Source organism: Falco punctatus (assembly GCF_963210335.1).
Source record: "Falco punctatus genome assembly, chromosome: 8".
NCBI classification, from domain to species: domain Eukaryota; kingdom Metazoa; phylum Chordata; class Aves; order Falconiformes; family Falconidae; genus Falco; species Falco punctatus.
The window spans coordinates 21,680,805-21,696,058 of NC_137588.1; the positions used below are offsets into that span (position 1 = coordinate 21,680,805).

Sequence of the window (15,254 nt, forward strand, 5' to 3'; positions counted from 1 at the left end):
GAGAGTGAAGAAGGCAGGTAGAATAGAGCAGTACATAAAAATATAAGAAAAATGGCCTTCCTGCTAGAATCAAGGAATATCTGAATCTCATGGGGCAGAAAAACCTTAAGAAAGTTTATACTTTAAGGGAGCAAAACCAAGGAAATTGAAGAGTAGAAATAGTGTTTCAGAGTTTAGATGCACAGGGGTTTTGTAAAAGTTTTGCTTGGTAGGGCTTTAAATACATATTCCTGCCTGGCTTGCTCCAAGTCTAGAAACCAAAGGCAAATCAAAGCAAGTTATTACTGATTGTAGTCTGAGGATCTATTTAAACCTTTGTGTTCAGTGTGTATGAACCAGTATGTATATATTTCAATGCCTCTTTGCAAAATAGCTTACCTGCAGAGTAGTCATATATTTGTCACCCCTGCTTCAGCTGGTGTTGCGTCAATTATTTTTTCTAATGGCCGTGATCTACTGATCGGAGATCTTCACGGAAGAAGTTTTCGTACTTTGGTGCAGTCGCAGAATCGTGGGGTTGCAGTTGGAGTGGACTTTCACTTTTACCTGCACAGAGTCTTTTGGACTGATACAGTGCAAGATAAGGTGGGTAGAAATTACAGGAAGAATATATTTTTGTGTATTTGGAAGTAGAAAAGCACAAGAGGCAGAATATGTTGATAGGCCTTCATTTTTGAGAGCAGAAGCTGGCTGTATTTTTGTTTTCTAACAAAAAAGCTCCTTGAAATGTTTTATGTTAATGACTGCGTTTTTCAAGCTATACTATTACATGTGACATATTAAACAAAGCATCCTATTATATGGGAATGTCTTGAGCAACTTTTAATTTTACTTGAGTTGGAGTCCAAAAAACTAATTAAGAGAAATAGTAGACATTCTTTCAAAACTGAACAAATTTTTCTTTGTAATTTTTTGAAACATGATAGTTTAAAATGTAAAAGCTTTGTGCCTTCCAAGATGATAGAAATCAGATTTCTTCATATACTTCAAATGGCACTGTAATTGAGCTGGGATAACAAATATTGACAGTATTTTGTGTAATAAGCCAGTATTTTATTACTTCTTTTTTTTAAGAGGAAATATTTTAGCTTCAAGATACAGTAAAACAAAGTCATTTTAAGAAACAGTCTGGAGACCCTTGTGAAAGTTGGACTTCACCCTTTTTTTTTTATATCTGTGCATAACTTACTGAAACAAAAAAAGTCCTAGGACAAATGCTGAAATTCCACAGTCTTCATCCCCATGTTGATTGTCATGCAGAATGAAGGAGAATCCATGGCCTGCCTCCTGGTGACACCACATATGGATCAATTTGATGTCGCTGTTGTTACTCTGAACCTACACATAAGCTGTAAAGTAGTTTCTACTACAGTGCCACGTTGGTTCTGTTGGAAAGCACACTGCATGGCTGTCAAGTAGGACAGGATTTGTATGCACAATTTTTGACTTGTTCACAATTCTGGCTTTTTTATGTTCACTGTAGTAGGTTCCCATTACTGCAATTGCATTGATACTGGCTGAACTAAGTCAGGCTCAAATATGAACTTTCATGAGACAGGAGATTTATGCTATCTCTGTGAAAGGTAGAAACAAAAGATAATATGTTTTTTTCGCTGCACAGACAAGATGGCCAGGGCTGCCTATTTATCTGACCTAATATAGTTAAATCCTGATTAATTAATGAGGATTAATTAGTCTAATTAAGTCCTAGCTAGAATACACAGATGAAAACAATGACATTAAGATTTTTTTAATATGATTTGCATTTCCAACTGATGTCTTAAAATGAAAGTGTTATTAGGGGATTTGTTTGTCTAGTCTTTTTTTTTTTTTTTAATTAAGATAAAGATGTAAACTAAACCAGAAAATTGTGGGTTGTGTTCTGTGTCATCTTTATCTCATTTAGTGTACTGGCTGATAACCTAATGCCCATAAGCTGTTCCATCAACAAGGTTTCTGAAAAACAGAATAGACAGCTAAATAGTTTGCTTGGTTATTGTTACTTGGACCTAAAGAATATTTAAAATGATACAACTATTTCAGCTCTTATTTTTCTTGCATATATTTACCTCTGGTAATCTGTATTTTCATTTAAATACATTTCAAACCTCATTGCTGTGGTTCCAAAAAAGGGGTAATGATTCCTAGCTTTTCATATTACCCAGTGTTATAATCATGTTGTTACTCTCTGCATAAAATCATCATGTTTATACTGTTTGCTTCATGTAGCTCTGAGCTTGCATGTAAGATAACAACAGTATTTCTTATTTTGCTGTTAAAATTAGCCTTAAATAAAGGAGACCAGAAGCAATGCTAAGCTTTCTCCTTTATGTTGGAACAGAGAGCTTTCCTTTTCTTTCTTCACTTTGCAATTTCTCCTTAGTGGTTGGTGCAGTAAGAGCTCCCCCTCTTGTTTGTGGTCAATGATGAGAGCTTTGCTAAAGCATGTTCATTTGTTTTCAGTTAATAAAAGTACTGCGTTTTGCTAGACTCCAGGAAAGCAAGATGCACTTTCCCCATCTGAGTTTTTTTTTAATCCAGCAATTTGTCATGTTTGCTAAAGCACGAGGCTCTTTTAGTCTGTTACCTTGACCATTTTGCAGAAATGCTAGTTGAAGGTAAGCTTCCTGTAGTTTTTGCATTGTTTTCCAAATTTTTGCAAAAGCCCCTAAGATAAGGAGTAGCTTAGTGGGTAACTTTGTTGTATCTAGTGGCCAGTTGTGGATCTGTGCTCAATGTGATGATAAAGGACAAGTGCCATATGTCTTGTGATTAGCAAAACATCGTGTGGGCTCTGACAATATTTGTATTGTTTTCAGGTTTTTTCTATTAATATTGATGGCTCTGATTTCCAAGAAGTTTTAAATGTTTCAGTTGACACACCTGAAAATATAGCAGTGGATTGGGTTAACAATAAACTGTATGTGGTCGAGACCAGTGTAAACAGAATAGATATGGTTAACTTGGATGGAACAAACCGTGTGACTCTTATTGCTGAAAATCTTGGAAATCCTAGAGGAATAGCACTTGATCCAACTGTTGGGTAAGTGATACATATCAGGTAATGGTTAAAAATGTCAGAAATTCCTTTATTCCATGCAAAAGGAGGAGAACTAAGAAATAGCTAGGGTGGTCATTTTAGAGCAGAAATGTTTAAAACATTTACATTCTATCCTTATCTATTCTACACCTTAAATTGTTATGGGAGGGTTGTGCACTGCTTTTATTCCTAATGTGCAGAATCTGTTTTATGGCTAGAGTTGTATGCACATGAGCAGCTCTGAAAATAGAGGAATTGTGGAATTGCCCTGCAGAAGAGAAATTATCCTGAAAGATTTCTGTTGTGATACCATCCACAGGCATCCTACTATCTGAAATAAAGTGGTGGAGCGAAGCCAGGGAAGTTAGTGTCTCCCAGCCCAACAGGCTTCAAAAATGTATGTGAGACATGAAAGCTTGGATACTCAGAGCAGAATTTCTTGCAACTTGTAGTGATGGATGCTGCTTTCATGACGCGTCTATTTCACTGGTTTATTTTTGGCAGTACACATAAGCCTGTATTTTACTAAGGAAACTGTGTTATTGAGGTCATTTGGGTGAAAGCATGTTTCTAGATTAATTCTATAAAAGAAAATGCAAATTACTTCTTGAGCAGGAGGTATAAAATGTGTTTTCATTGTATGCCAGCTGAGAATCAGACTCTGTCCTGAAGGGGTGCTGGTTTTAAATTCTATGTGTGTGTATATATATTTTTTTATAAAATATCATGGAAACATGGGACTCTTCTTTTTTTGTTGTTTTTTTTGTTTTCTGTTTGTTTGTTTTCTTTATAGCTACTTGTTTTTCTCAGACTGGGATAGTCTGTCTGGTGATCCTAAGGTGGAAAGGGCCTTTATGGATGGCACAAACCGTCAGGATTTGATAAAAACAAAATTAGGTTGGCCTGCTGGAATAACTCTGGATATTGTATCAAAGAGACTTTATTGGGTTGACAGCCGATTTGATTACATTGAGACTGTAACTTATGATGGGCTTCAAAGGTAGGAGAAATATTATTCCTTGGAGGTTACAGCTATACTAATTATTTTGTATCTAGTTCAAAGAAAGATTTGTCTAACAAAATGCGATATGCAAAGGATGAAAATTACAACGTAATATATGTGATGCACTTTGCTATCTGTGGTGTCATCCCACTTCTAGACAATCTTCATTTCCTCCTTCATGCTTTGTCCTTTTTCTTGAATACCTTGAATATCTATTGCACTTCGTTTATAATATACTTTTTTATAGTCCACTACTACAGTACACCTTTTTATAGCATTTGCTTTTTGTTATTTTTGAATTATATACATTGTCTTCTTTGTTTATCATTGTATATCATTTCTTTGCATCTTTTTCATGAATGAATTTATTTGAAATATTCCACTCCAAAGAACTACTTTCTGTAGTGAGTATTAAGTGGTCTTCTTACATTTTATAAATCTTTGCTGTCAAAAATTAAGTCATCACTCACCGTATTGTGATGCTGGGGAAACTATATCACAGCATGCAAGAAAGGACTCCTTGAGTTTTATGGGACTGTGTCTTACAGTATAGTGTTTAGAAGCCAACTTATCTCTGCATCTGTGATTAGTGTCTGTTACTCAAGCACAAGAAAAAAATTGTCCCCTTTAGCATACCTCCCACATATTGACTTGAAAAACAGTCCCCTACTCATTTGACAGGTTTATTGCTCAGTGTATTTTTTCACTTACAAAATTATAAAAATTCTGTTGGTATCTTTGCTCCTTTATCAGAGTTTAGAAAGACAAGAATGTGTTCAGTAAAATCTCTGGTTTTTTGGAGATGAAAACTTACCACTTGCAGCAATACCAAAAATCTCATACATGTTTTACAAGTAGGCAAGAGGCAAGGGCATAGCCTGCAAGGAATGTTAAAATACAGCTCACTGTCCACTTGTGTCACATCTTGCACGCCTACAACATGAACCTAAATCACCCAGGAAACAGAGTAGAGCTATAGAATTCATCTAATTCTGTAGAAATTCCTTCATGACTCTGTGAAAATAATAATGTAGTGGTATTGTTAGGTATTGTGCGAGGATTTAAATGTCTCTCCTAATATTTACCCAGAAAAATATTGCCATAATATCTTGCATAGAGGAGATAAAATTTATTAGCATTTGGTTTTCTTTGGTTTTGCATGGGTGATTATTTCAAGGCAAAGAAAGTTGTGGTTTTGTTTTGTTTTGTTTTTGAAGTACATACCTAAGATTTTATTTTTGGCCAGTGGTTATTGCAGACATAAATTTTTTATTCAAGGTTTCATGAGTATTTCAAATTGCTACAGATGTCTTTGGTTTCCTCTGTTCGGCCTCTTTCTTTAGTTTTCTCTCGGTAATTATGAATCTTCCTACATTTTTGTGTCACTGTCTTTACTCACTTTGTTTTTTTGGAAATTGCTAACGCTTTTGATTGCTCTGTTTTCTTTACCATAGCTTTTATGTTTATGTACCCTGTATGTTTAGCTTAATCTCTCCAGTTCATTTGGTCTTTTTCTTTGTACTTTGGCAGCTTCTATGCAGAAGGAAAAGCCAGTGAATGAATTAGTAATCCTGTATCCTTTCCTCTGTTAATAACTTTATCTTCTAGAGAATATTTTGTAAATAATTTTAAAACCATCTTTGTAACAGGAGAACAGTAGCTCATGGAGGCTCACTGATTCCTCATCCATATGGAATCACTTTATTTGAACACAATGTTTATTTCACTGATTGGACCAAAATGGCAGTTGTGAAAGCTAACAAGTTTTCGGAATCTAACCCTCAAGTGATCTACCAGTCTTCACTGAGACCTTACGGAGTGACAGTTTACCATGCTGCCAGGCAGCCATATGGTAAGACAGTAAGGAGATTATTAAGGGAGGTTTAGGAAGTATCTTACCAAAATTTGGTAAAAACTATGAGACGCTGTTATTTTGCTGTAAAGAATTAATAATTATGATACATAAATTTGTATTGCAAAACTGGACTGGTTTTTATCACACTGGTTTCATCTAGCTCCTGTAGCTGACGACCTACCAAATGCAACATTTAAGAGTTGGAGGGCTTATTAAATGTATTGATATTTTTAAGAATCAGCCTTGTGGTTATGAATAGTATTGGTGTTTGGGACTTTTTTTTCCTCAACACCACAATGAGGGTGCAGTTGGAAAAGGCTACCAGTGTGAATTCTGTGAAATATAATTCTGAAGTAGATATATATGCAGAAAACTATAGCTCAGATTATGGCCTCAATGCTGTGTGCTGAGTATCTCTTACAGAACTAAATACTTTGAATGCTAGTTAAGTCTGACGTGATTTTGGTGCATTCCAGGACAGAACTGGTGGTGTATGATTTCCATGTGATGCAATTCCCACAGAGTCCACATGATTTATTGTGGATGTTGAACAAAATCCTGGAAATTAAGATAATGATGCCATTAGGCTAATAGATGAAGTTATAATCCTATCTCTATTATTTTCCAGTAAGAAATCCTTGTGGAAGTAATAATGGGGGATGTGAACAGATCTGTGTTCTCAGCCACAAAACAGATAATGATGGACTAGGTTATCGCTGTAGATGTACACTGGGCTTTGATCTACATGTAGATGGACGACATTGTGTTGGTAAGAAAATGCCTTATGATTGTTGGAAATAGCACTATTCCATTAGCTCTAGAGTTATTTCTAGAACATCCTTTCACTTCAGTAGCTTTGTGGGTTCAATACGCCAAGGACTTCATGTTTTTCCATCACAACTCATGTTGACAGCATTAAATAGAATAATTTCTGCTGATGTTCACCTCAAGCCACAATGACTCAAACTCACCACCTTTTATGAGTATTTTAAGAGACTTAGATATGGAATATATGTGGACAGCTTTATGATTAGGCTTTTAATCCTGAAGTCAAACATGGATGCTTGCTAGTAAGCAGATTTTTGCATTATTTTGAACATGTAAGCCTACTTTCATGCGCAATAATGTGTGGATTAGTTTGTATTTTCCCTTTGAACACACATGACAAGAATTAGAGATTCATTTTTGGAGCTGTGAGCTTCCATCAGCAGTCTCCTGCTTCTTGTTTGAGTGCAGAATGGTCACTGATGGGAGGTTTATCATGGGTACCTATTGGCAAATTGAGCCAGATGTGTTTTCTGTGGTTTTACTATTTGCCCATGCATTTATCTGGCTAGCTCAGATATGATCTGTTATATTGTGGGTCCACGTAGCCTATGAGTTATTTTTTTGTAGATAATTGTAAAGAGGTGAGCACAGAAGATGATTACTCTTTATAGGGATATTTTATGTAAAGACATACTAGGACTACAGTAACAATGCAAAGGAATACCTGACCACGTCATCTAAAATTCTGGTTTGGATTTTGTTTTTCTTCTTCAGTTCTTAGGTCTGTGTATATATAAATTCCTATTTTCTCATTTTTCTGTTTTCTATTTCCAGGCTATTAGTGTTGCCTAAGGAAAATAAAGCTTAACAGTTAATTAATGCTCAATTGTCTCACCTTGTGAATAAATAAAGACTGTGTCTGATCTTTTATTTTGCAGCTGTGCAGCAGTTCCTCCTGTTTTCATCTCAGCTGGCAGTGCGGGGAATCCCATTCAATCTCTCCACCCAGGAAGATGTGATCATACCTGTAACAGGGAGCCCTTCATACTTTGTTGGAATTGACTTCTGTGCTCAGGATGACACCATTTTTTTTTCAGACACAAGTAAAGACATGATCTATAAACAGAAAACTGATGGTTCAGGTGAGAGTCATTCTTAGGAATTGTAGAGTAACTGTGGTAAGGGGCAGTATTATATATTTGTCAAAAGAAGCCCCAAAAGTCACATTATGAGATATACAGATAAAGCTTGGTGTCACCCCAGTAATCTGAAAAATGTTTGTCAAAGATGTTTGTTCAAGTCCTATTAAGCTTGTTGAAATCTCCTATTCTTTGAGAAACTTGCTGACAGTGTTTGGGATGACCAATTTGAAGCACTTCTCGCATCTAGTATTTGTCATCACCAGTCTGCATAAACAGTATGCCTTTCAGTAGTAGGAAACTGGGTTTCTCTTTTCAGTTTCCCTATCTGGAAAGCAGGACGTTTGTTATACTGTAATATAGAAAAAGAACATTATGGCTGTGAGATTTTGAAACTATATTTGTAGTAGCAAGAAGAATATTTCTCTCCAACGTATAGTAATGTTCAAATACATATTATGTGAGCATGTAGTCTTCTGAGCTTCCTTGCTGCCTTGGGTCAGAGTAATGGTAGGCTGCAGCTGACCATTACTATGCAAAGAGCAGGTAAGGTCTGGCTGTTGAACAAGATGTCCTTACTGACCTTCATTCATAAAACTCCTCTTGGGGTAAACTTAGTGACAGATTTTTCTCTCCTGTTTGGCTAGTCTTTATTTCTCCTGTTTTGCATTTGTGCTCCTGAACTTAAACTTCCTTTGCCTGGAGCAAAGGGCACCCACCCACCCCCACCCACCCCTACCCTACCCCCTGCCATTAGTTATTGGTCTTTTTATATTAAGTAGTACAGAAGCAGCATCTTTACCAAGGGAAACCATTAGTTTTGTGAATGGAATACTGCATACATGTTATTTTCTCTGTTCCTAAACATTTAAAATCATTGTGTATTACAAATTCTAGGACGAGAAATCCTGACGGCTAATAGAGTGGAAAGTGTTGAAGATTTGGCCTTTGACTGGATCTCAAAGAATCTATACTGGACAGACCCTCGATACAGGAGCATTAGTGTAATGAGGCTGGCAGATAGATCTAGGAGAGCTATTGTTCAGAATTTAAATAATCCTCGATCAGTAGTGGTTCATCCTGTTATTGGGTAAGTTTAGCTTTGATTTTCACTTGAAACTGTATGAACAAATTAATGGTTTAAGCAGAATTGGTGAGGTTAGTTTTACATCTTGTTCTGTATTTCTGTTTGGATTTTTATTTTTTTCCAAAATACCAGATCTTTTCAGTTCTCTTGTGTTTATTTTGTTTGTTTTATTCTGGCCTAAGATTCAGCACCCAGAGGAAAGGGCAAGGTCGTATGGATTCTGCATGAAAGAAACACTCAAAATAATTCTATTTAAAAGCACCAGTTTATTTTTTTCTTTTACTCCTATGTGTTGATAAACAGGCAAAAGAACTTTGTTTCTTTGTGTCACTCACATTAGAAAGCTACTTCTCATAGCTGAAAGATAAAGTTTTCAAAATGATTTTTAATGTATTTTCAGTTCCCAGAACGCTAACCTTGGTTCCTTTATTTTGTCTATCTGAATTTCTTTATTTGAAACGTGTTAGATACCACTGGGTATATTTGATACAGACCTCACAATATGTGATTCTGTGTACATAAAATGAAGTCCTGCTTTTCTTTGATGGAAATGTTTAACTTCCAATTCAATACTCTGTTATTTGGCCATGCCAAAACAACATTTCTTTGACAGCATAGTTCAGCTTCCTACTGCCATACTGCTAAATTTGTAAATTCTTGGATATCGACTTTTCATGTTTACTGACCAAATATACTATTTTGGAAGCAATCTCATAAGAATAGTGTTGAACTTGGATCCTTGTCTGTCCCAACCTTTTTTGTTTGCTGCTTTGTGAAGTTATTTAACACTAGCTTCAACTCTTTGACTATAGGCCTAAGTCAAAAGGATCAGGAGAAAATTTTTTTGTAATATTCGTGCTTACGTGTAAGTGTTACCTGAAAGATGCTTTTTTGCGTGATTCTTCCTCCCTGTCAGTACTTAAATAAAATCCTTAAAAATTTTAAGTTATGGATATTTTATATCTAAAGGGACAAACCACTTCCAAAGGTTTTGCAAGTTGTTCTGCACAGGATAAATATTAATTGTTGGTGCCGCTACCAATTGAGGAGAGGGATATGGTCAACATAACGTGGTAGTTTTTTTAAGGTATGTGAAGATGTGGCACAAAGAAGGATGTTAGTGCTGTGCAAATGTTTGTTCTGTTTAATTACGTTATATCATTGGGTTTATGTGTCTTCTGACATGTGTCCTTTCAGGTATATATTCTGGACAGATTGGTTCCGTCCTGCAAAAATCATGAGGGCCTGGAGTGATGGGTCCCATGCCTTGCCAATTGTGAATACAACGCTAGGCTGGCCTAATGGCCTAGCCATTGACTGGAGGTAAGGACAGTGCAGAAGACAGAGAAATTTTTTAGCTTTTTGAGTAAATGTGTTTCTTCCTTTAAACTGTTAGGGATCAAAAATAAAAGAATTGTGTCAGATTGTGTGCATTGGCACTTTCATATTGAAGACCTTATATTTCAATTTGTTGAAAAGCCTGTAAAATGTAAGATTCTCTCAGAATCCCTCCCCACACATTCCAATAGCCTCTTGTCAGGTTTAAGATTATTATTTGAGAAAATATTAGTGCTTCCTAATGGACATAATGTCACTTGAAGAGATATGACATTTTAATTATTTCTAGTTCTCTAAGGCTGTACTGGGTGGATGCTTTTTTTGATAAAATCGAGCATAGCACCTTTGATGGACTGGACAGACGGACTCTTGAACATATTACACAGATGACTCATCCATTTGGCCTTACTATTTTTGGAGGTAAGTTTGGCATTGAAAATTATTATCTATTATTATCACAGATAATATATTATATACTATATATATATATTATATTATATAATATATATATAATAATATATTATTTTTTTTTCCCACGTGATGATCTGTGAGGATGTGAGCTAAAAAAACATAGCCTTTGTAATACCGCTTTTCAAAAAAAAAAAAAAAAAAAAGCACTGTTGAAAGTTTCTATAAAAAATAGGTATATTTAGTTTTCTTGTTTTCAGGACTGTTTTGATGTGTATTTGTGTTTAGTTTGAGGCAGATCAGGTAACTCCTTTAGTGCAACAAGGCAGATATGCTCTACTTACTATTGCAGCTTCCAAGGTGTGCTACTCATGCTGGAAAACCAAGGTAAATGACCTCCCTAGAGATGATCAGCAATTTCAGGATTTTATTTATTGTGTGTAGAGTTTTTCAATGGATTTGTTGTGTGTGAAGAAAGATGTCAGCATCAGACCCATTTTTGATTTTGCGTAAAAAATACCTTCAATGATATCCTAAAATTTTCTGGAAAGTTGTCCTAATGACTTATAAAATTCCTTACAATTTGAGATGTCAGTTGAGTCTGTTATATTGCAATTTAAGTGAAATCTGAGAGGGCTAGTTTTTCTAAGTTATGTCTGCCTGTGACTGAAGGACTCACTTTGACTACGTTAGTGATAAAAGTCCCTTTGTCTTTTTCATGAAACAGGTATGAGAATTATTAAATTTACATGAAAAGCCTTGCAGTTTTTTTTTTCTCATGATGCTTGATCTTTTGTGCCATATTGATCTGTAATTGTTATATGTTAAATGTCTTTCAAAACAGGTTATGCTTATTTCACTGATTGGAGACTTGGTGGAATAGTTCGAGTGAGGAAGTCCGATGGAGGAGAAATGACTATTATTAGGAGGGGCATTAGTAACATTATGCATGTTAAAGCATATGATGCTCACTCCCAAATAGGTGAGCTCTTTTATTGTACAGATGAAAGACATAAAATAGGGAATAAGAGGCAAAATATCAGGACAACAGGTTTCCACTCTCAATTTTAGAAATGGCTTTACTGAACTGTAACTGACATGCAGGGGAGGCAGCACAGGCACTTGCAATCACACATTGTTAATCTCACTGTTTTGTGACTGTACGCAGTTTTCCTCCACCACTACTGTTACTTTAATAACCTTGTAAAATGAAATTATGATTCCATTGTATTTTGTGTAATTGTATCACTGATTACAACTTAGTATTTCTCTTTTTCTAATAGAAATTTTAGTTAACTATTTATTTTGAGGAATTGGGTAAATGTTTATTAATGAAACTACTATTCTTAGAATAATCACTGTGCATGTCTCTATTTTTTTTTTCTTCTTTTCACACCTGAATTCTATGTAATTCTATGATCTAAACCAAGGATTTGGTATTGTAGTTAATGCACTAGAACACCCAATGCACTCACCAAATGTATGATCAAACCATGTGCTAAGGTTCACCACCTATTTGGTGTCCAAAGATTGGATCAGGTCTCCCAGCCTTGCTCAGACAAAGGTCCTTTTTTGTGTTAGTATACTTGTTTCCAGACAGTTGCTGAAAATTGGCTGGAGTTTAATAGCGTGTTCTTGGCTTCCATAAACATTTGTGTCAATGAAGAGTATATGGAATGTGGGATTTATTATTATGACTTAGTATTACTGTCAGTGACCTTGACTCTGTTTTGCAGTGTATGCAAAACCAGGATTTGCTATGGCATCTTTTCTTGTAAAACATGATTTTAGTGTTACTATGCACTTTTAGTAGTTCCAAAGCTCTTATTGGTAGTGTATACATTGATCTTCTCTATCACTTTTAAAGGCTCTAACTACTGTAATAGAGGAACAAATCCTAATGGAGACTGCAGCCATTTCTGCTTCCCAGTACCAAATTTTCAGAGAGTTTGTGGTTGTCCTTATGGCATGAAGCTGGCTTCAAATCAGTTGACATGTATTGAAGATCCATCCAATGAGCCACCCACTTTGCAGTGTGGCTCCTACTCATTTTCGTGTGGTAATGGAAGATGTGTGCCTCAATACTATCAGTGTGATGGTGTTGATGATTGCCATGATAACAGCGATGAACAAAATTGTGGTTCTTTAAGTAAGTAGTCCCTGTAATTTACAGTTTAGTATTAGTTGTTTGCAGTTCAGAAAGTTTAATGGGTCCATCTGATTTCACTGGAATAAACCCCATTTTTTTAGGGTTGTATCTGTGGATAAACCCTGAAATATACTTGGGAGATTAGTTACTTTGGAAATTATTTGGGTAACTCATGGAAATACGGGATTCAACACTGGCCACCCAGAGAATGCAGGAAAATATTTATATCTCATTAGTTCTCAAAATTCAATTTACAGAGTAACAAAAAAATACCTTCTAAAGAAAAAAGCTGTCTTTATTCTTAGTGTGTTTGTAAATTTTAAAAGATACTGGAATATTGCTTTCTTGTCTTACTTTGATGCATGGGAACAGACAAACCATCTTAAAGATGAAGACTTTTAAAAACTATCACCATAAGAAAAATAACAAAACCATATGCATTGTCTAACCTTCCTCTAAGATTAGAGCAGCACCTTTTACTTCATTTAACATCTGAATAGAAATGTTATTGTTTTCATTAGGTTTGGGCACATCTGAACTATTTGTTACATCTAGATTTTTACAGTGAAGTGGATTAGAAACACATTGGTTGATTTCCTGGTTTTAGTGTTAAGTGTCTCACACAATATTTTGTTGATCAAGTAAATTGAGAGAACAATGGGATAATTATAGTCAATAAGATATTGAAGTGTTCTTGGTTTTTGTGACATAATTGGTGCTTCTTTTTTCAGAGTGAATTGTTTCTTTTAAATCACAAACTAAGAAAATAGGACACATTAAAAAAATGTGCTGCTTGATGCGTAGGACTAACTAGTGTGGCGAAGATATAAGCTTTTTCTTAGTGGGCTATTTTAGAATAACTAGAATGTCTTTTGGGAAAAAGGAAAGCATAAAGCAAATGTCTGCTTGAAGAAATTATTTTTCTTGTTCTTTAGATTGTTTTGAAGTGCTTAAGTATTTAGTAAATTCTTGCAGTTTGAAAAAGCTTGTAAGTATTCTATTCAGTTCTGCAGCATGTTGTATGATAGACAATTTCATTTTAAGCAATGTGCATTTTAGAATTTGATGCATATTTTAGACATTCTGTAAGTATCCTAAATGTATTGAATGCTCTGGCAGGGATGGCAAGTTTTGGGGATCTTTATAAAAATGTCCTCCTGTTCTGTTTTTTATTTAGACAATACCTGTGCTTCATCAGCTTTTACCTGTGCCAGTGGACAGTGTATTCCAGGTCGCTGGCGTTGCGATAAACATAATGACTGTTTTGATGGCAGTGATGAATTGCATTGTCCTACACAAGGACCCACTTCATGCCCTGTAACCATGTTCACCTGTGATAACAGAAGATGTATTCCTAGGATCTGGCTATGTGATACTGATAATGATTGTGGTGATGGGTCAGATGAAAAAAACTGCAGTGAGTGTCACAACTGTCTGTTGTTTTTTACACAACTGTGTATGTCTACATAGATATGTCTGTTGGGGTAAGGATGATAAATGAAATTAGGAAGAAAGAACTAATATCTAAGTTAGACTAATATCTTGCAGGCCATAAGATGTGGAAAACTCATCTAATCTGAACTACCAGAGCCAAGTAAAATGCAGAAAAATAATTAAAACCAAAAAAAGGCGGATGTGATAGTTATAATCGTGGTGCTGCGTAATGCCATTCGTTGTAATTTACAGCAAAAAGCAGCTAAAGCTTAGATGTTCTAGGCACTTATTTAATGAGTGATGCCAGTAATGACTAATGGTGTAGTCAGCTAATCTAGTCTGGAAGTTTTTACCAGAAGACAGATGGTAGTTTTTTTGTACAATTTTTTTTAGTTTTATTTACTATTGTGTCGAATCCTGTTTGTTTTGCATGAGTCCAAGCCTACAGATGAATAAACAGTTACCCGATACTAATGTATTAGTGATTATAATCTGTGATTGCTAGTTGTGCATTACATGCTGCAAGTTAGTGATACTTTCTACTGTCTCAGTACTATGCTGATTTCAGAAGAGAGAAAAGGAAGACTTCTGCATTTATTGCCATTCTTAATAGCTTTCACAGGTACTTGTGAACCCAGGCAATTTCAGTGTCCGGATCATCGCTGTATTGACCCATTCTATGTTTGTGATGGAGATAAAGATTGTATGGATGGTGCTGATGAGCGTGGCTGCAGTAAGTGTTTTGTTGAATGCCTCTTTATTGTTTGCTCACTCTTGCCCCCTGAGGTGTCTTTGGTGACATCATATTACCAGCTCCAAGATAGCAGAATGCATAATAAACCTATCCATAAATTAACACTGCTTGTGATACCTGTATTAGCATTTCAGTAAGCCTTTTGCTCTCTAGACTGGTTGCAGAGGGCTGAAATCTTCTGTTTTCTGTAGATTCCAAGGTCACTGCGTTTTCTGTGTCCCAGGAAAATCATGGTTTTCATTGGAGCTTGGACTCCTGATACCATATCTGACTTGGGCA

General features: G+C 35.6%; 1 protein-coding gene across 1 annotated transcript in view; it reads left to right on the forward strand.

The window, feature by feature from the left end:
• LRP2 (LDL receptor related protein 2) overlaps positions 1-15,254 on the forward strand; it is a 146,496-nt gene that overhangs the window by 57,639 nt on the left and 73,603 nt on the right. Inside the window, 13 exon segments of the mRNA XM_080398878.1 lie at positions 416-585; positions 2,820-3,043; positions 3,834-4,040; positions 5,693-5,895; positions 6,527-6,667; positions 7,605-7,808; positions 8,703-8,895; positions 10,090-10,215; positions 10,520-10,650; positions 11,483-11,620; positions 12,506-12,787; positions 13,965-14,204; positions 14,835-14,954. Coding sequence (XP_080255004.1) covers positions 416-585; positions 2,820-3,043; positions 3,834-4,040; positions 5,693-5,895; positions 6,527-6,667; positions 7,605-7,808; positions 8,703-8,895; positions 10,090-10,215; positions 10,520-10,650; positions 11,483-11,620; positions 12,506-12,787; positions 13,965-14,204; positions 14,835-14,954 — 2,379 coding nt within the window.